General features: G+C 45.4%; 1 protein-coding gene across 1 annotated transcript; it reads right to left on the bottom strand.

Moving 5' to 3' along the window:
- Positions 1 to 863: 863 nt before the first annotated feature.
- Positions 864 to 20585, bottom strand: CASS4 (Cas scaffold protein family member 4). The gene is made up of 7 exons (XM_027710696.2): positions 20525 to 20585; positions 9797 to 10219; positions 6839 to 6943; positions 5786 to 5935; positions 3139 to 4476; positions 2287 to 2346; positions 864 to 1649 (listed from the first exon to the last, which is right to left on the bottom strand). The coding sequence occupies exons 1-7, from the start codon at positions 20567 to 20569 to the stop codon at positions 1236 to 1238; spliced, it is 2535 nt and encodes an 844-aa protein (XP_027566497.2). The 5' UTR covers positions 20570 to 20585; the 3' UTR covers positions 864 to 1235.
- Positions 20586 to 21230: the final 645 nt, after the last annotated feature.

Genomic DNA, 21230 nt, shown 5'->3' with positions numbered 1-21230 from the left:
CCAGCGGGAGAGGGAAACACTGCGTTTAACTTTGCAAACAGGAATATTTACACGTGTCGGCGTTAAATACCGGTGTAAAACGCGGCGGGTGCCGAGGGAAGCTCGAGGATGCTGAGGCGGGAGCTGGTTCCCAACAGACGCTGTGCGGGTCAGCTCTGCCCCCAAAATTCATTGTCCCACCAGTAAAAGACACCGATAAAACATCGCCAAGAAAGGCCAAGAAAGGCCAGACATTGAAATTACAGGTACAAACATTAAAATAAATTAATCAGGGAAGCTACAAGTCACACGGGTGTACCCACGCTCTGCCTGCGCAATCGCGGCGTCTTTGTCGTTGGATTTCACACCCAGAAAATTTGGGGATAAAGTTAAAAAGCTGCACGGACCAAGGCAGCTGAACCCCTGGGCAGCTGTGCCAGCGCCGGGTGTATCTTGCTGGTATTCCAGTAAGGAATAACGTCACCTTTGCAGTCTGTGGGAAGAGCTTTGGAACCCTCTGCACGTTTAGTGACTAAAATAAATTCTGTCTCAGTTGGAGAAATGCTCTGAACAGCTTCAGGCTGCGACAGAGGACGACTGAGGTGCTCCCTGTACATTTATCACTCCTCCAAGTCAGTTTTCCTCTGTGCTCAGGTGCCAGCCTGGAGCATTCCCCATTAATATCTAGGCTATGTTTAGTACCAGATTTTGTACCATAATAGGTTTGTTGCATTTGTATGTTAAACCCAAAAATTAGCTTTGCAGCTGCTTGGGAAAAAATACTGTAACTACAAGTTCTGAGTAAAGTCCTCAGGAAACAATTGATCATAAGCTACAGAACATTGTGCAGCTAAATCTGGAGATAGACTTTGCATGCCTGAATAGAAAAAAAATACAAAAGGAAAAGACAGTTATCTGACCTATAGAGAGAATAAAAAATAAGAAATAAGTCAGATAATAAAACCATTTTGCTCTAATACACAGCAAACATTCCTGCCCAGCCACTCCGACGATGATATTTCCAGGCAGGATCTGAACAGTGGAGAAGAAAGAATAGATTTAATTCTACAAATCTTCTCCTACATCTGCTGTTGTCTGGATTTTCACCTGCTAAAATTGCATCAGCACCCCGGGAACTCCCGGCAGGAACTTTGAGGTGACTGAAAATTGGTGTCACTGAGCTGGTTTTGCTCCCCTTTAGCTGCCAAAGGGGCAACAGCAGTGGAGAATGTGTGAAAACAGTGACATTCCGTGTCTCATTCCATCATTGCTCTGAACTGCTGCGTGTACTTGGACAGCTCCTCGGTCCGATCCCGAAGTTCCCTCGTGGCATCCGCATTGGGATATTTTATGGCAGCATTTTTGGTGGCCAGAGCCAGGTTCTTCAAGAGGCTGCAGAACCGGCTGCTGCTGTGGAGGACGTCGCTCCGGGCATCCCTTTCCTGAGTCTCCTGGCACAGAGAATCCACCAGCTTTTGTCCCACCATGATGATCAGTTTGCTGTGGGATATGAACACTTCGGGGGGCTGGCTGTTGTTCAGGCTGTTGGTGAACACCCCGATGGCCTTGTGCAGGGCAGCGAAACACAGCCTGCAGTGCTCGGGGAGAGGGATTTTCTTGGCATAGTCCTGCTTGCTTTGAATTCCAGCCTTTTTTGCAGTTGGCAAAGCCTGGAGAAAGGTTTAAAAAAACATTCATCTCGGTGTCACACACTGATTGTTTCTTTAGTTGCTCCAGCCTAAATTCTTAGTTCATACTCTCCAAATTGCCCCAGCCCAGGAGCTTTTACAATAATTTCTCTTCCCATAAAGTATTGGAAATTCTCCCAATTGCCTTTTTGCCCCTAAATACGATTTTAATAATGGATAGCACACAAAGTGCTGCAGCCAAACACCAACCCTTTACACGTTCTGGATTTGAAGCTTTCAGATAATACAAAACATTAATCTTTACTGGGCTTAATCGGGGTTATGAATGATTAAAATGGACAAAACAAGAGTCAATTTTGTACCAGTGCATGACAAGATATTTTGAAATACTAGTCCTCACAGCCTTATCCCAAATGATGCACAAAGACAAGAAAATAAATAATATGACGTTGAACTGGAGGGCTTCATTATGTTTGAGGAAAATAAATGTTTTTCACAATTTTCAGCAGTAATTCTAAGATTGAGTTCTGGGAAATGAACAATGAAAAGCAAATAGATTATGGATAGAGATGTGTGTCTGAATGCTTTGAATTTTGGCAAGCACAGAAATCAGGGACTAGAAGTCCTCATAAATAATAGTTTTCAAAATCAGAAATACCTTCAGTTTTGAATCTGTGCTCTTCTTTGCTACTTCTTTACCTGAAATGATTTTCTGTGCCTGTTATAAATTAAAATGAAAGCAAAGTTGAAATGACTTACAAGAAGATTTAAATATAAATATGTTTTTCTCTTATTTCACGAGGAAACAACTACTTGCTCTGCAGCCTTCATGTTATGGACAACAATGGTACATTTATTAGAAAAAACTGTAGGTTTTTTCCTACTAAAAATATAGTGTCTCCTCCTGCAAGATCTAAAACTGAAAGCAACATGAACAAAATAACCTTTCCTAAATCCTAAGGACACGCCAACATTTCTTTGTGAAACCAAGAGAGATGTTCTTGGTAGATATTTCAGTAGTTCTAAGGAGAATGGTTCCAACAAACATCCAGAATGATTCTAACAAATAAATTTGATAATTCACAGTAAGAGTTTGATTTGTTACAGCAAAATTTTCTATGAAAACATGCACCTCAAGTTAGAAAGTAACATTTCTTGTCCAGTCATGTCAGAGCCAAACACAATGAACTGGCAAGAAGAGAACTAAAAGGCAAAAGAGAAGAAAGGATTTGCAAACCCCCAGCTAAAACCTGTCTCCCAAAGGAATTGAAACAGATTATAAAGATGTTTTGTTTGGTGCTGGCTGGATAAATTCTCAAACTCCAGTTCTCTTTATGGATTAAAATGATTCTCATTTCACATGTGCCACCCAGCACTGGAAAAAAATCAGTCTGGAAAATGGGAAGTAGTGCAAACTGAATCTGGCATTGATGCAAAGGTAAAATAGTGGCAATAGCTTAATATCTGCAAACAATGAAGAACATAGAAAGTAAAGCCCAGTTTTACTGACCTGTAACTGCACATAATCACAATCCTCAGTGGCATTTTCCTCCTTTTTCTCCAAAGGCACCCGACTCTGGCTGGGTTTGTCAGGAGCGTTTCTCTGGAGCGACTCTATTTCTATTCTTCTTGGCACTGGGATTTGTTTTGCCATTTTGCATTCTGGGCTCCCTTTTGGCTGCTTTATTTCTTGTTCCTTGTCATTCTTTCTGAAGAGCAGCTTCCCATTGGCGATGATGATGGACACAAACCTCTTGATGTCGTCGGGAATCGTGCGGGCCACCATGACGAAGCGGTCGAGGTCATCTGGGTTGTTCTGGGGGCTCCTGAGGACCAAGGCCTCGAGTGACCAGTTGCAATTGTTTAGAGCTTCCCTTGTCTCTGTTAAAATTTGGAAGGAGTTCACAAGGATCTCTAACTGCTTTTTAATCCTGGTCTGAAGGTTGCTATCAGTGAGGTGAGAGGCGTTTCCCTTTATGGCTTGGGCAAAGGCCAGGAATTCTCCCAGGGACACCTTGATGTGATCCACGGCTCTGTGGATTTCCTCAATGCTCTTCTCCAGGTGTTCCTGCAATCGCCACTTACTGCTCACAAAGATCATTAAACTCGCAACTGAGCTGGACACGCTGTGCTGCAGCCTGGTCAGGGTCTCTATGGCTACTTCAAGGCCCATTTTGATTTCTTTGCCAGGCTCTTCCGATGATGAGGACGTAGAAAACAACTCAGCAGATGAGCTGGAGGATGTGGAGAGTGTGCTGCTCCTGCTGTCCACACTAGAAACAGATGAGATGTCTCGTCCTAATTTGGCACCTCTGGGGAGCTTTGGAGAAGCACCATGTGCTTGTTCTCCAGAGCTGTCACTGTTGTTTTCCATCTCTTTCTTGGACTGCCCAGGGGTGGGCAAACCTTTTGGAATATCATAAACATTCCCTTCAGAGATCTGACTCTCAGCCTTTGGAGCCAGGAGACTCGGGGGTACATCACAGCTACTGCTCTGCGGCAAAAGGAGCACATCCCGTGAGGATGGAACGTCATAAAGAGGGATATCTGGAAGTGTTAATTTCTGTTGTGTCGGTGGGATATTGTATAATTGTGGATTTACAACCTTGGCTTCAGCATTTGTTGTTGGCACCTTGTACCTGGCTGGTGGGATATCATACAGCACCTGGTTCTCCAAGGAGTGGCCAGAAGGGTGCTGTTTTAATCCTGATTTTTCAGGTGATACTGGAATATCATAAATCCATTCTGACTTCCGAGGATTTGGCAAAGTATTGTACTGGCCCCAGCACTTTTTTTGAGATTTGTTTTCTGAAGCATCAGTTTCTCTTTTGGGAGGGACATCATACAACTGCAACAGAGCACAGAGGGCTTATAAACCACGAGCACAGAGGGTTTATAAACCACCCTTGTTTATAAAACAAGAAGTAAGAAACAAAACTGAATTCTCAGAGCACATAAATGTGTGCAACTCCACTGATGTCAGTGGAACTACACCACGAAAGGACTGGCCTGTGTTTTTTATATTCTAAAATGCACAAGCTACACATGTAGAAGGTAAAATATTTTGAGCACAGGTAATTAGATCATACTGCAGTGTCCCCAGCCAGGGACATCTGTAGACACTTGATTTTTTTCCCATTCATGTGCATACCCTGTCAAAAAATAAATAACCAGCAGACATCACTGACTCTTCTCAAATACCTTCAATTAATTTAAATTTTTGCTTGATACAGGTTTGCTAAGATGGGAACAGAGTTTATCCAGTGCCTTAAAAATATGTGTGTCTACAGCTGAAGTCCAATTTGGAAAAGGCAAATGCAGGACTACTTCTTGTGTAATAAAATCCAGACTAACACTAACATTTAAGGAAAGATCCTGCCTGCATGAAGCACATCCACGGGGGGAATGCAAGGAACTACAGGAATGTGCAGCAATGAGAAATAACTGAAAGTTGCTATATAATACAGATTTTAGGAAAAAACTAACCAGGTCAGGCTTCCCCATTTGTGAAAAATGTGCATGAGAAGGGGAGGCAAGGAATGACAAGGGTGTTTCAGGCCAACTCTAGAATTTTCCAAATTGCCCATGAACAAGGCATTCTAAGAAAATTTGATTTTGGAAGCAATGATAAACCATGATCTCTGAAAGGAAATCTGGTCCCAGGCTGGTGCAGCTGGTTGGTACAATTCCTAACAGCCATGGAAATGCTGGGAATGCCAGTTTAGATGAGCAGTTGCTCATGTGCCAATTCCCCAGTTCTGGGTGGCACCACTCCGGCTGTCACTGCTGAACAGGCTCTGTGCAAGACTGGCTTCTGCAGCCCTGAACCTACAGCACTGCTCTTTAAACCCACAAAACCAGGGAGCCTCAGATTCCCTGTGCTGGAATGGTCCTGCTCCTCAGCCCTAGGCACTAAGGAGCCTGTCAAAATCCTCTTAGATCCTAAAGCCATTCAGGAAACCTGAAATACTTGGCACTCAACTAATAAAAAGTTTCCATTGAGACATTTTCTTAGTTGTGAAATTTCAGATCAGCCTTTTCTTCAAGGATGGTGCTTGGCAAACACGGGGGGAGAGGTGGGAAACCTGCCCCTCCGCCCAAGGTGGGTGTCATGGCACTGACGGATTGTTCTCTTGGGTCTGACAAATCTTACTTACATTGCCTGCTGGTGAGTCTTTCTGGATCCCAGCTCCTGCCTTTTCTGGGCTGGATGGGATGTTGTAAAGCTGCTCCTGCTCTGCCTGGAAGTTCTCGGTGGGTCTGACTGGCACGGAGCCCTTCCGTGCAGTGGGTGGAGTGGCACCGCTCTGGGAAAAGGGGAAAAAAAACCCTGATTGACTTTGATTCTTTTTAGATCTCATTGAATGCTCTGGTGGAATCAAAGGCTTGTGGGAGTAGCTCCTGGTTTGGACAGCGTGGGTCACCCTCAGCCTGCAGGGGAGCTGCTGGAGCCTTCCTGCAGTGCTGGGTGGGAGGACGAGCCCCACAATGGAGTGGGCTTAATCCTGCCCTGCCAGCTGCTGCCAAGATAAAGTGCGTGGGGAGGGTCCATGGACATGCTCCAGTCCCACCCACACCTTGCATGGGAGGTGACAGGGCTGGGGCCTGGTGCCTGTCCCATCCCGGTGACCTGAGGGATTGAGGGAATGTGACATTCACTCTCCTCAGGGAAGCACAGCAGGACCAAGAGCAGGATGATGCAACAGGACACTTCAGTGGTGGATGTGATCCTCCTGATCACAAATCCATGGGATGTTCTTCCCCAGGAGGTGGGTGGGGTGGGTGACATTGAGTTTTTTTTTGAACATGCACTTGTGACTCTTGTGTAAACACCCTGAAATCGTCCCGATCAAATGACACAGACACAAAGCATATTTCCTCATGGATTCCAAGCAGAGAGGGTGACCCTCTGATACTGAGAATTCTGTAGGACATCAGTAGTGTCAATCTCTCTGCCTTGGAATCCAGCAAGAAATGCCTTAATAATGGTAAAACTGAAAGTGTTCATTAGAAGCATACCAAATTTAGGACCAGTTTCTCTGAATTTCTAAGAAACTCAAGAGAACTGCTTTAGGTTTTGAGCTAAAAATAAATTATTTTCTTCCCAATTTTACAAAAAGCGAACAGGGAGGTACTGGAATTTGCCTCAACATCTATTCTGAGGTTCTACAGAGTCCCAGCTGCAGGGAGAGCACCACGGCAGGACCCACCTGTGTGAGCAGGGACTCCCGGCGCTGTGTGGAGGGAACGTCGTACACCTCACTCCTGATGTTTGGGGCTGAAGCCCGGCAGGCTCTCGGGAGAGTAAACAGGTGCTTGGAGGGGGAGAAAAACAATAATGAGAAAGCTGCAGTGAGCAGGAAGCTCAGGACATCTTTGGAAACTCATTTAACTGGATAGGCCACTGTTGCAGTGATCACTCTTAAGTGATTAAAAACCTCCAGCTCTTCACTGAAGCCGGGGCAGGAACTGAGCTTAGAAGCAGGTGGCATTCTTCCCTCATAATTCTCCTTTGCCAGCATTTCTGCTGTATTTCAGGTGAGATAAGAACTGGCACATACAAATCAAAGACAATCTGCCTGAGTAACCATGGGAGGGAAAAGATTTGGAGGAAATCCAGCTTCACTTATCACTTAAATCTTTAGACTAACCAAAAGCAGAACCACTGAAAAAGGAAGTGGGGAAATTTCTGCTTCTCCAGGCACACAGAGCCATGGGGTCAAGCCATATTTAGTGTAAGAGCAGCAAAAAGGTGCGGGCTGAGCATTATTCTGTAGTTATGAAAGACTGACTCATTTGGAAGGAGTAAACCTTGATGTCCTGTTCAGCTCCGTAAACAGGGAAGTCTGATATGAGAATTACATTATTGGTCTGTATCGAATTCTCCTGTTTGCTTAAAACATAATTTGAGAAGGCATGACCACATCTGTGGGATAATTAGTTAAGGTCCCAAAGTATGAATGTTGAGTAGGATTTTTTTTTTATAAAATCAGTTTTGTTCCTTCAGCCTGTCTTTAGCTTGGCTGTCCTCAGCTAGATTATAAATGGACCTTTCCAAACCCTTGACCCACAAAAACACCACTGCAGATGAGATGTTACAATAATTATTTAAAATTGGAGGTAGCGATCTCCATCATGTGAGTGTTGTAGCAAAGTAATTTAGGGGAAATATGGTAGAGGAACTAGACTTCACCCTTACAACTGCCTGTTTCAGCTTTGTGAAAGCTCTTAACTCTCATCTGAAGAAAGGGGAGGAGGAGTGAAGATAAATCCCCTTAGTGCTCTATGACACAGAATCACAGAATCACTGAGTGGTTTGGGTTGGAAGGGACCTTAAAGGCTGTCCAGTTACACCCCCTGCCATGGGCAGGGACACCTTCCACCATCCCAGGTTGCTCCAAGCCCCATCCAGCCTGGTCTTGGACACTTTCTGGGGTGGGGCAGCCACAGTTTCTCTGGGCAACCTGTGCCAGGACCTGGTGATCACCTTTACCTGCAAACAGAGGCGTAAAAGAGACTTCCCTGAGCAGAAAGGGTAAAAGACAAGAGGTATCAAGAAAGCCATCCTTAGCCCAGCTCTGTTTTCAGGTGGACAAATCTCACTATACAGCAAAAAGGAAACTCACTGGATATCACCTCTTACTACTTTTTAAAGTCCTTTCAGTGACAGTAAAACACGAAGGTGCCCTGTGTGTCAGGCAGCAGCAACGAGGCTTCTCTGTGGGCTCTGAGGGATTTTGTTTTGTTTTATTGCTTTCAATCACAGTGGCTTTACCCAGCTGCTCAGAGGACAGCTGACTATGCCAGGAGCTTTGCCAGTTGTCCCACAGGCTCTGTGCGGGGCGGTCCGAGTGCTGCAGTTCATCCTGGCCTTTCACAGGCTGCTCTCCCTGAGCCTTCCCTGCATCTGGGCATGGCTTGTGACCACCACAGTGCAGTTGGTGTGGGAACAGCTGGGACACTGTGCAAGAGACAGCTCAGCTCTGAACTTCTAGATCATAAATGCAGGCTGGGGCATTTCCTTTTCATTCTCGGTTAGAGTAGACAAAGCTTAGGTGTATAAACTCAGGAGATGAGAGGAAGAGCCAAGGAGCTCTTCTGTTGGGCCATTCATTCAGAAAATGAGTAGATGAACATTTTCCACCTGATTTGCTGGCACAACGTGGAAAATTTGTCCCAGTCTCGCATTCAGTTTGCAAATGGCTCCTTTAGGATCGGGAATGTGGAGAAATCAGATCCCAGTAAGTGCAAAAAGGTCCTTTGCAGCTCTTAGCTTGAGTTTGCAGTTGTGGGAACTGCACACAAGGTCTGCACTGCAGCTGCAGTGCTGAAAATTAGGTTTCAGTCATCAGGGTTGCACCGAGTTTGTCTGTTTTCCAGCACCCATCTGCCACACAGCAGGAAGCAGCATCTTGGTTTCCACGACTTGCCTCCCAGCACAGTGGGAGGGAAGGTGGCCCCATAAATCAAATGATCATTAAATCAGCCTAAAAGACTGTATATCTCAGGGCTGAATTTCCTTCCTTTTCCTTTTTCAATTAGCATTTCTAACGTGATTTTCCTACACAGAATAAAGAGCCACCCGGGGCTGAAGAGCTCATGGAACTGAACAAAAACTTGCACTTGAATTTTGTACTCACTTGCTCTATTTACCTTTCATTATAAAACAGTCCCCATTCATTTTTTCCTGAAGAAAGCACAAGTTTTTGATCTTAAGACACTTGATGCAACATGTACATGTTCCATGTGCAGATGGATGTAAAGACTCCACATGTGCCCAGGGGACTCTGGATGGCCACATGCTGTGAACAATCAGAGGAGATAGTTCTGTGTCTTGTTATTTTAACTTCGGGGAAGGTTTGTAAATAATTTCTAGATTCTCCCAAAGAAATGGCATATTCTTTGCTTCCTGCCCTATTTTACAGCTGCTTTAAACTGTCAAAAAAGTGAGGGACTACAGAATACAGAGACTCTCATATGTTGCCCAGAGCAGTGTTTCTCACATAATGCTATAAACTGTAGTAGAATTGATGGGAGTTTCCTAAGCACCATCATTCTTTTGCTGCAAATTCCACTGAAAAGCTCAGGCTGACAGCCTTTGTTATTTTCCCACTCCCAATGGTTGTTTCAATAATAACATTTGTTACTTTCAGGGATGTTTGCCTTACCTGGCGTGTGGAGCTTTTGGTCCTCTCACTGAGCAGCTGCGCAGCCAAGGCTGGCACTTGATATATGGCTTGGGCAGGCGTGGCAGAGAGCCTGCCTGGGGGTTTGACCCACCCCTCCATCTTCTCATAGGTGGACGACACCACGGTGGGTTTGGGGCCGGAGGGAACCTGGTAGATGTTTTGTTGGCCCGCTGGCAGCTCCGTGGGGTCGCTCCGCGTGGAAGGAAGCAGCAGGATGGTGGGAGAGAGCAGCTGGAGGCGGTTGGCGGGGGCCAGGCCCTGCCTGCCATGCAGGGAGCACTTCCACCAGCCCTCGCTGCCGAGGACGTGCTGGTCCAGCACGGTCAGGATGTCTCCCTTGCGGAAGGCCAGCTCGTCCGAGCACTCGGCCTTGTTGTCGTAGAGCGCCTTGGCCAGGGTGTTCTGGGGACACAGAGAACACCAGCATTGCACTGTTACACCCACAGCACTGGTCATTGGGTTCTGCTTTGGTGTTTATCCCCACCTCGATTTCGATTTAGTTCAAGCACAGCCGTTATCACATCAAACCACCTTTCTCAGAGCACTGGTCTCAGGAGTTAAACTTCTGCCTGTGCAAACTTTAGTGCAAACTTTAGCCTGTGCCTGCTACGTTCAGTGCATAAAGAAATAGATAATAATAACTAAACAACAAGGTCATGGGTTCAATCTCCTGCTCAGTCCTCTGTTCAATCCCCTGTATGGGCCATTCACTTAAGAGTTGGACTCAATGATCCTTGTGGGTCCTTTCCAACTCAGAATGTTCTGTGATTCTGTGATAATACTACAATATATTTCTTCAGCACCTTTTCCCCACAAAGCTCTTGAAGAGTGCTGCTAATGTTCATTATTTAGATTTATTATATTAGACATATATATATGAGACTTATAAGCTAAAACACAAGAAGTTCCACCTCAACATGAAGAAGAACTTCTTTCCGTGGAGGGTTTGGCAGAGCATTGGAACAGCTGCCTTGGGAGGGTGGAGAGTCTCCCTCTCTGGAGACATTCTAAACCCACCTGGATGTGTTCCTGTGTTGCCTGCTCCAGGTGACCCTGCCTGGGCAGGGGGGTTGGACTGGATCATCTCCAGAGGTCACTTCCAACCCTAATGATTCTGTGGTTCTATGATTACTGATGAACATTCCTATATGAAAAATAGATGTTTTTCCCGTTGTCATTCTGTGAATTCTTCATTCCAACCCCTGCCATGGGCAGTGACACCTGCCACTATCCCAGGTTGCTCCAAGCCCCGTGCAACCTGACCTTGAACACTTGCAGGGATGGGGCAGCCACAGCTTCTCTGGGCAACCTGTGCCAGGGCCCCACCAGCCTCACAGGGAAGAATTCCTTCCTGACATCTAATCAAAAACCGCCTCTCTGTCAGTTTGAAGATGGCACTTAAAAAAAATGAAAAGTACTAACATCAGGTGGCTTTGGTCACCTGAGGTGTTTGTGCAAAGGTTAGAGAAAGCTGTGGATGTGGTTGTTTTCAGTACAAGATAGAATTTGCTTTCAGCTCCAAAATGGGACTGTCTGCTTCCCAGGCAGAGGGACACGGGCTGTGTCTCAGCGTGAGTTTATCAGAAAGTGCAAGTAATGCCCAAAGAGATAGCACCCAAATAGGAAATGTGATGCCTTGTATTTTTGTCCAGAGCATTTGCTGTAAAGCAACAGCTGGCTCGAAGCTGCAGCAGAAGAACCCCAATTTGTCAGCTCAGCTGGTGAGAAGGGCCCGTTGTTGGCTGCACACGATCCGTGGTCGGGGTGGCCACGAACAATGGCCTGTTTGTGAGCTGTGGGCTTGTCCCTCAGCAGCTGCCAGGGGTGGACAACAGCCCCTTTTACCTTGTGTCCCAGCCTGGTTTTAGCCTTGAACATGGGAGTCCCCCTTCTGCTTGGACAATGCCAAATGTTGCAGTCAGGCCCCCAGGAATCCCATCACGAGCACAGCCTGGGCTTCACACGTCGTTGCAATTGTGGGAAAAAAAAAAAAAAGGAAAACATCCAATTTTTCCTATTATTCATCAACACTTTGAGATCCTTGTTGTTGGATGGTGTACAGACACAATGAAAAGCAGACTCTGTTCTTCATCCCTGAGGAGGATGGGCAGAGGAACTCTCTCCCCCTTTTCCAACGTGAAGAGCCTTATCCAGGCGCACGCAGGAAATGGGTGGCGGGGCAGGAAGCCTGAACTCGGGAGTGGAGCCTGGCACAAACAAGGCTGTCCTTCCTAATTGCACCAACACAAACAAGAGGAAGATTTGTTTCACTGTGTGGTTTTAAAAGGCATCTAAATGTTGACATTTCCCCAGCTAAGTCTTTCCCGTGGCAGTAGCACACTCAAAACATTGCTGGGCCTAATGCTTTAATCAAACAATGTATGAAACCACACATCTATTTTCAAATCTCATTTCTTCTAGAGCAACTATGCATCCAGGCCAGAACTACCAATTCACATCTAGTCTGCTAGTGGTAAGAAATAGGGTTACTTCTTAGTAACACAGGATGCCATCCCTGTTCCAGTTTGCCTTCCAAAGATACCTCATTTTTCAAGACAACTCGTCCCAGCCAATTGATTTTGTGATCACAACAACAGGAGGAGAAATTCTATAGACAACATTTCCAGGAGGTGGGTGCTTGATAGGACTGCACAGATTGCTAAGGTCCACCAAGTGTGTCTCCAGTGGTGTGGAGTGAGGTTATCTGTACTCCAGGCTCTGGATCATCTAATGTGGGGCTGTTTGCCAGAAATCCAGCCCTATCTGCACTCTCAGCTCTCTGGGACATGTGTGAGGGATCACTGTGGCAGCCCCTTCCTATCGTAAGCAAAAGCATCTCTGACCTGCCAGTGACTATAAACAAGAACTGAATTCCCAGGATCACAGAGACCTTTGGGGATGCTCAGCTCAGAGGAGGCCATGCTTTGGGGGCAGTGAGATCTGCATTTTTTCCCTGTTAGCCAGAGGAAACTGTCTGTCCAACGTGTCACCCACAATGTGCCAGCCAGGGCCAGCTGGGTGGGGCTCTTTGGTATTTTATGTGACCTTGTTAATGTGTCCTTACAATAACCAACATGTAATAAGCACTAAAGCAACACAGATGAGATCAAAGTGTTTTTCCTCCTTTGACATTTGTTGTTTCATCCTCTTCAGCAGTGCTGAAAACACTCTCCTAAGACAAAGAACATCCTAAAAGGCAGTTCTTGCCCCATGAGAGACCACCTTGGCTGTGACTTTTCTCTCACTGAGCAGATTTTAATGAGATGATGACAGAGCACAGACCTAGAAAACAGAGGTGTTCCCTGCAGCCCCTTCCCGAGGCTTTGTGCCCCCTCCAGAGCCCACAGCTGCCCAAGGGCAATGCAAATGTGTCACACACTGAAGGGATTTACTGTGCCAGGTCTCTGGAAACAGCTTCAGTTAAAAAGTTTATGTGTAGCTGGAAGTGTGTCTCCTTTATTGGAGTGCGGATCAGATGTTAATTCCTCCTACAGACTGGACTGTTCACACCTTTACTGTTTGCATACCCTTTTCCAGCCGTGCTCCCCTATAAAACCTAACAGCCCTTGAGAGTCATCGAAGTGAAAGCTGTTAACTCATGTTTATTAATGGAGAGAGGGGAAATTTATTTAAGAGGCAGTGAAGATGACCAGTGTACAATTCTATAATATAAAATTCTATACCATCCAAATGGGAATGCTCACAGACTGACTCTATGTACACAACAGGAAAAAACACCTCAGTATTACCAAGATCTCCTGATCCCTCTCCTATCCCAAGCCCAATCCTCAGCCTATAGTACTATGCAGCAGAAAAAAACATCCTTATAAAATATATGCAAATGTTGCTAGAAAAATCCAAGTGATACCCAGTGATGTGTACCAAGTGATAATTTCAGCATCCTGCCTGCAAGCCTGACACAATAATTTCTCTATTCCCTCTTCCCACTCAGTTTGTGTTTGGAAATGTCAATTTATCACCACAGATTATTTCACATGATACACAGGTAAGGCACTGCTTCACAGCATTTCAAATAAAACAATGTTTTTCATTTATTGTCTTAAATTTGCTTCTTGGAAAATCTATTGAAATAATGTAAATAAAGAGACAGCTTTAATCATGGGAGGTTTTGTGTGGATCAAGATAATTATTTCTCAGCTGCATTTTGCACACAAATACATGTGTAAGCACTTTTACTGCAGGAAAACGGGACTTAAAATATTTGAGGGGGAAGAGACACAGCTAAAGGCGTCGGGTTGTGTTTGCTAAACAGTTCTGTTCGTGCATCAGTGACACCTCTGACATGTTTACAGAGCGGCTTCCAGTTAATCTCTTCATCTCCCAACAAAGCTGGAGGAATAAACATTCTCCATCGTCCATTAGCTGGGAACCGGCTTCCCAGAGAATTCCCTTTTAAACAGCAAGCGTCTTCGAGTCCGTTCAGTTTTGTCCAGTCAATTGTAGAGAGTTCCCATCGTCAACCTCCCCAGGAAAAAGGAGAATTTACCTTAAGTGATCAGGTCTTTCTCTACATGCAGGTGCCTCCCTGTGGCCACGGGGCTGCACGTCCCTCTGATGTGCAGCGTTTCCTCTGACTTGCAGAAAGTCCTTCTGCTGCATTTTTTGGCTTGTTTATGTATTTTGGAAAATAAACGTTCAGGTCATACAGAAGTTTTGTGTGAGCTGCAATGAGGAACCGTTGTCAGGACTTGCTTTTATTGCCTTTCCAACAGTTAATTGATTTTGGGAGGGTGGAACCAGGTGCTAACCAGCAGGTTTTAAATTCTCAAATGGTCAAATCGGTTCTTGATAAAATAAAGAGCCACTTTGAAAATTCAAGCAGGACCACTTAGAAATCCTGCAGCTTCCCCCAAGTCAGCGCTCCACATACAGTGGCAAATACAAGCCGGTTCCGTTAATTTTCCCCAAACTCTTTTTTCTCCACAAATCTAGTTAATCACATTCTAGCTGTGTTAAAATCAACAGAGCTGGCAAGTGCACACAGGATTTCACACCATTCACAGCATTTTTGCATCTGTGGTCTTATGGCCAAGTTCAAGAGAAAATAAACTGCCATTTCCTGATGTTTCAAACCCTGACTCTGTGTGTAGTTCTGGGATTTGGGTCCTCCTACTATCCAAAGGTTTTTGCCCATATGCTCCCAATTACTTTGCTTTTTAAACCTTTTAGTATCTTAATTACATTTTACCACAACATTTACTTCCAGACATGGATTTACAGACACAGAAACTTCTGATGAGTACAAGTTTTCTCCTGTTCCTCAGAATTAGGTGCTTCACAGCCACTCCTTAGAGCAAGGTCCTTGCCCTCCTTCTTCCCCTTGCTCAGGGAACACACAAAAAATTCTTGGGGCACGTTGTCAGGAGCAAACTGCATGTTTTTCATTGGTAGGGACTGCTGTGTGTTCCTCTCCTGGGTGCACAGATGTGACAGGATAGTGTCCTTGCATCCCATCTGACCCGTGGTGGAGTTTCTGCCCATTTCCTGGATGAGGCAGAAGGGACAGAAGAGGAGAGGTCGGGGTGGGCGTTTTCTGATTCATAATGAATCAGCAGCAGCATCACAACTCCCAAATGCTGTGGCTTCCTGCGTCTCTCTCGCTGCAGTTATCTGCCCCCAAAATCAGTTCTTTTTTTAACACTTTGGACAATGCTGCAATGGTAATATCGCTGCCCGGGTGGCAGCTGGACGTTCCCCTTTCCCTGTCATTAGCACGGGACCCATGGTGACAGTGCAGACCCTTCCCGAGCCACAGCTGCCAGGGATCAGCTGTGACAGGGGGAGTCATTTAGTTGTGTGACAGCCAAAGCACAAAGCCAAGGCTGGGGGTCCCTGAGCTGTGGGGGAGTCTGGGCAAAAACACTGACATACGACTGCAAAATGGATTTGATCCATCCACCTATTCCCCCCTCCTCGCAGGGGACAACAGTATTTCCTAAAAATGAGCACTGCCACCACTCCTTTCCTCCTTTGAGCTTCACTTCTCGTTGCAAACAGCACTGCAGGACGTGGCCAGTCATTATCCTAGAGAGCACAGGCTTTCCCAGGCTCACATAGCTCCTATTGCAATTACTTGGCGTTTTTCTTATCACAGTATGACTCAAATTGTTGAAACATTTCCATTACCTCTTTTCTAGCAATCAATGCTAAAAACATAATCTTTTTCTAGATAAAGTCCAGCTCAAGTGTTAGTCATTTAACCTCCTTGTTTCCAGGAAAATAGGGAAATGGCCAGTCAGGGTCATTCAGGATAACTTTGTAATAAGGCATATTATGCATGGTAGAAACCTTTACCCTCCTTAGCCATATTGTTCTTGATAAAGCATTTTTTTCTCAGTTTTACTTGGATAATATTTTAAAAATTAAGCCCACGTGCTCTGTTAGTGATGTGCAAATCAGATGAACACAATCACAAAGGGACCCTGCCAGATGCAGATTTTACACTACAAATGAAATCAGTAAAGTCATTAAATTAACTGCAACAGAAAGAAAATAATCCAGTACTTACATTGACCTTCATTTTGTTGCCTCTTATTTCCCTGCTAGTCCATCACCTGAGGAGGAGGAGGATGATCTCCCCCAGCCTGGCCAGTGGATCAGGCAGCACTAGAGAGTCTGGCTGGAAGCCTGGAGGGGGAAGGCTCAGCCTCTGGCACCTCCTGCTCACTGGGAGCCCCAGGAAAGGGGCTCTGGGGGATGGAGGGAGCTCATTACGTAGCAGATTTATCTGCAGGGAGCCACTGGGCTGCAGCTGGTGACGGTGCAGGACACACAGACATCCTTCCTGCAGACACCCCGGGGAAGTGCCTTCCCTGCTCTGAAGAGAAAACCCAGGGCAGCAAGGCTGGACCAGAAAAAAGGATCGGATTTGGAAGCATTTTTGCAGCAGCATTTTTTACTCCTGGGTTTTTTGTTTGAGTTTGTTGTTTTTGGTTTTGTTGTTGTTGTTGTTGGTTTTTTTAACTTAAAAGTGGTTTGAGGTTTGATACACTCTGCAATTTTCCTGTTCAGGTCTCTAGAAAACTTAGCAGGTCCCTTTTGTGGTTATGGAAAACCCTGCAAAGCAACCTCACCCTACAGAGGCAGAAAACCCCGGGAGGAAGGCTAAACATGACCTGCAGCTGAAGGGTTTTGTTTCTTTGATTATTTTAAAAAAATCCTTTAATATTATTAAACTATAATGTTATTTAAAATTATTCGTGGTTGCCGTTTGCTCAGCAGCAGTTCAGCCCAGGTCACACTTATGCAAATGCACAGGTTTTACCACTTTGGACTTGTGAATGTCTTGGGGTTTGCAAACTTTTACCGGTTTTTCTTTTGTGCATGCTGCCTTTTCTTTGACAAAAGCCTTTTCCTTCCTCTTTCCATGGTAGCTTCAAGATGAAATTAGACACTTACTCCCAAAGCCACAATCACTTCACTAGAAAAGACTTGTGCATCTTGGAGAGAAAATGCTGAATTGAAAATGCTTTCTCAACAAAATCTACACCTCTGGGCTGGGAGCAGGGCAGCTGCCCAAAGGAGAAAAAATTCCTGGCATGAACCATCCCATTTGAATGTCGTGGGGGGTTTTCTTTTCTGGCCGTGTTGTTGGTTTTTTTTTAGTATTAAAACCAACAGTTTTTCTCCTTCAAACAGTCCATGCAGATGATAAAGAGCCATTCAGTTGCTACCCTGGAATTTTAAAGGTGCTCCAGCCTTTGAAATGATGGAGAGTATAAACAACAAAGCCACAATTTGTGGCCACAAAACTACTTTCAAATGCAATTAAATGTTCTCTTGAATGAATCCCAGAAACCTCTGTGAAGGACCTGGGGTGGACTGAGTGTACCCCCTAAAAAGTAAGGCAAGTTGAGACCAGGAAGGGGGAGGAAAGGTGTTTACTCAAGTGTTTCCTTAATTGTTCATGGTTTATTCTTTCTCAATCACCCAAATCAGAAGTTTGTGTTAACTGGCATTAAATTACATGAGGTGAAAATTCCCTGGGTCAAGACTGTTCTGTACATGACAACTAAAGTTTCACCTTTAAGATTTCCCCAGGAAAGTTGGGCATTGACTCTAATTCCATCCCTGAGAATAGCCCCAAGTTTATTGTCTGAGGCCCAGGAAAACAGAGACTTCACCATTTTCTCCAGTATTTCCTCTTGGCTATTGAAGTAACTCCTTGCTCAGTATATCATCTCTGGCAAATCCTATTTTGAAACACATTGTTTGCTCCTGAGTGTTTGAGATGGAGACTGGGGGGTGACAGCAGAGCCCTGGGGCTGCAGGTGAACACATCCCCAGGAGCAGAGGGACCCACAAAACAAATCAGAGAGTCACAGAATGGGTTGGGTTAGAAGGGACCTTAAAGATCATCTCATTCCAACCCCTGCCATGGGCAGGGACACCTTCCACTAGCCCAGGTTGCTCCAAGCCCTGTCCAACCTGGCCTTGGACACTTCCAGGGATGGGGCAGCCACAGCTTCTCTGGGCAACCTGTGCCAGGGCCTCTCCAACCCTCCCAGGGAACAATTTCTTCCTAGTATCCCAACTAACCCTACTCTCTGTCAGTTTGAAGCCATTCCCCCTTGTCATGTCACTCCAGGCCCCTGTAAATAGTCTCTCCATCCTTCCTGAAGCTCTTTCAGGTCCCGGAAGGCCACAATTAGGTCACCCCAAAGCTTCTCCTCTCCAGGCTGAACAATCCCAACTCTCTCAGCCTTCCCTCCCAGCAGAGCTGCTCCATCCCTCTGATCATCTTGGTGCCTCCTCTGGACTTGCTCCAACAGCTCCATGTCCTTATTTTGGGGACCCCAGAGCTGGAGGCAGCTCTGCAGGTGGGGCCTCACCAGAGAAGAGCAGAGAGGCAGAGAATCCACATCATTCCTCACACACGTGTTTGTGGATGAGATGGGAAGATGCGAAGTGGGCATTTTAAGAGAGACAAACCTCAGATCCACATCCTCATGTGTGTTTCAAACACTGTGTTTGTCCTCTGGCAGCAGCACAGCCAGTGTTGTCAAACAGCAGGAGCACTATTTCGTGAGCAGCCCGTCGTGCTCACAGTGCTTGAAATTGCACCAAGGGGTGCAACGCTTCCTGTGCAGCCTTTGCCCCATGTGGATGCATAACAACAAAACAAAAACAATGTTTTCTGCCTGCACTCACAGACTGAATTAATTTTTAGAAGGTGGAATAGCTGGGGCACAGGGATAATTACAAAATGTTGCCATCGCAGTAACACTGCTGAGGGTTGGTGCTTCAAGGAGTCCAGATAATAGAAAAAAAAACCCTTAATGTTTTTGTATTAAGCATAATATTCAAATATTATAATAAACAGTACTGCCAGGGTAGTAGGAACCTTATAAACAGCTCATAAATGATGTAGCAGAAATAAGTTTGACTTTCTCAGTTATTACTCAACTGAAGTTGACTGGGTGTGCTACAACCGTGTCTAAAGAGCTCACAACAGAACAGGGAATCATGAATTTACCATTGACAATCCATTTAAGAAAATTGGAAATATCAAACCTAGAAATAGAAAATTTCTCTGTATAGAGATGAAAAATGTCCTGCCTCACTTACTGTGACTCAATGTGAAAAATAGCCCCCTAATCTTTACACACCTCAATGGAAAATTGACTCATGGAGCTCATACTAAGCTTTTTCCCCCCACTACATTTTGTATCAAATTTCCAGGAGGCAGCTTATTTACAGCAAACACTGAGATCATAATCCAGGATGAAAATCACAATTTCATTACACTGCTTATTAGACTTGCAGACAGTAGGACAATGAAGGCACTGACTTGGAATCAAGACCTCAGCATTCTCTAACCCTTACAGCTGCAGCAAGGCATTTTAGCTATGTATATATATAAAATTAAACTAGATGTAATATGAATACACAAATGTAAAAACCCTATATAAATTAGTTCCAGTCTTTCAAAATAAAAATAAAATAGTGCTTCAAAATGTTTTCTGTTTTGCTCATAACGTAGAGATGCAACTGGTCACTTGGACTGTCACTGAAAGCCTCTGACAATGTAACCATGTCTGCAATGTCACTACAGGATAGCAGTATGACAGGTGGAACCTTGAAGTTATATATTTGTAATTTCACAAATGTGGTTATCTAGAGGCATGTGGTATTTAGGAATCCTGCTTTATTCAGAATCCTCTCCAAGAAGACCTTTCTTGCAGTCAATAATTCTGTCACAATGAAAAGCAGAGGGTGACATCAGGTACATGAGCATTCTAAGAGCCTTCTGGCCCCTTGAGATGAGAAATCCAAACACTTCACAGAGTCACAGAATCATTAAGGTCGGAAAAGCCCTCCCAGACCAACGAGTCCAACCTGTGCCCCATCCCCACCTTGCCCCCCAGCCCAGAGCACTGAGTGCCACGTCCAGTCATTCCTTGGACACCTCCAGGGATGGGCACTCCACCACCTCCCTGGGCAGCCCCTTCCCATGCCTGAACACCCTTTCCATGACTAATTCCTCCTGATGTCCAACCTGAACCTGCCCTGTCACAGCTTGAGGCCATTTCTAGGGCCCAGAACTGGGCACAGCTCTTGAGGTGTGGCCTCACCAGTGCGACCTCCATCATCATCAAGCATCACACCGAATTCAAACATCAAACCCTTCCCTTGGGCCCCCGTTTCTTACTTGTTCATATGCAGAACTCAAAAAACCAGACGTACCGTTGCCGTTCTGTTGACCCCTGTATTTTTATCCATTGTTGTCATTCCCCAGCAGCACCACTTGAGCAATACAGAGAATTACAGCAGGGTGAAGAGACTTCAGCCTTGCACAGGCACCGTGTTCCGAAACTGCGCCTCAGGAGAGCCCATCTGACAGCTCTGCCCCTAACAGCACTTGGGAGCTTGGTGAAAAGATTCTTATGAAAGATAATTTCTGTGACAACAGAGGAGATAAAAAAAAGGACAGAACGCAAACCAGAAAAACCCAACTGGTGACCAGAAGTGAGAAAAAAAGTCTGCCTGCAAGTGGAATTTTCCTTGGTCTATCTGTCACTAACTTGTCGCAATTAACCGCAGTGGGAAGTCTCACCCCTCTTTTGCTACGTGTTCCTGTGTTTCCTCTTTTAGCAACGCAATGAATACCAGGCAGTGGTACCACAGGGAGCTGCACAGGGCTTGATAACAACACGGCTGCCACAGTGGTGGAAATCCAGGATTTTGAGGCCAACAGTTTTCATGGCTTTCGAAGTAGTTTCTGCTTTCATGGCACCGACAGTTTTTTGCCATGAAGGGGCTTTTGGGAAGCTGGGTGCGTTCCCAGCCCCACCTGGGTGGATGCTGATCCTCCTGCCTGCACCACAGCTCCAACAGGCGTGGGAAATGCACAGCTCCTGCCCCAGTGTCCTGCTCAGGGAGCAGAGCAGCT

This window comes from Pipra filicauda, unplaced genomic scaffold (genome assembly GCF_003945595.2).
Source record: "Pipra filicauda isolate LSUMZ 115617 unplaced genomic scaffold, ASM394559v2 scaffold13_size5146498_pilon, whole genome shotgun sequence".
NCBI classification, from domain to species: Eukaryota; Metazoa; Chordata; class Aves; order Passeriformes; family Pipridae; genus Pipra; species Pipra filicauda.
The sequence above is the reverse complement of the archived record's forward strand: the minus strand, read 5'-3'. Positions and strand labels throughout refer to the sequence as shown.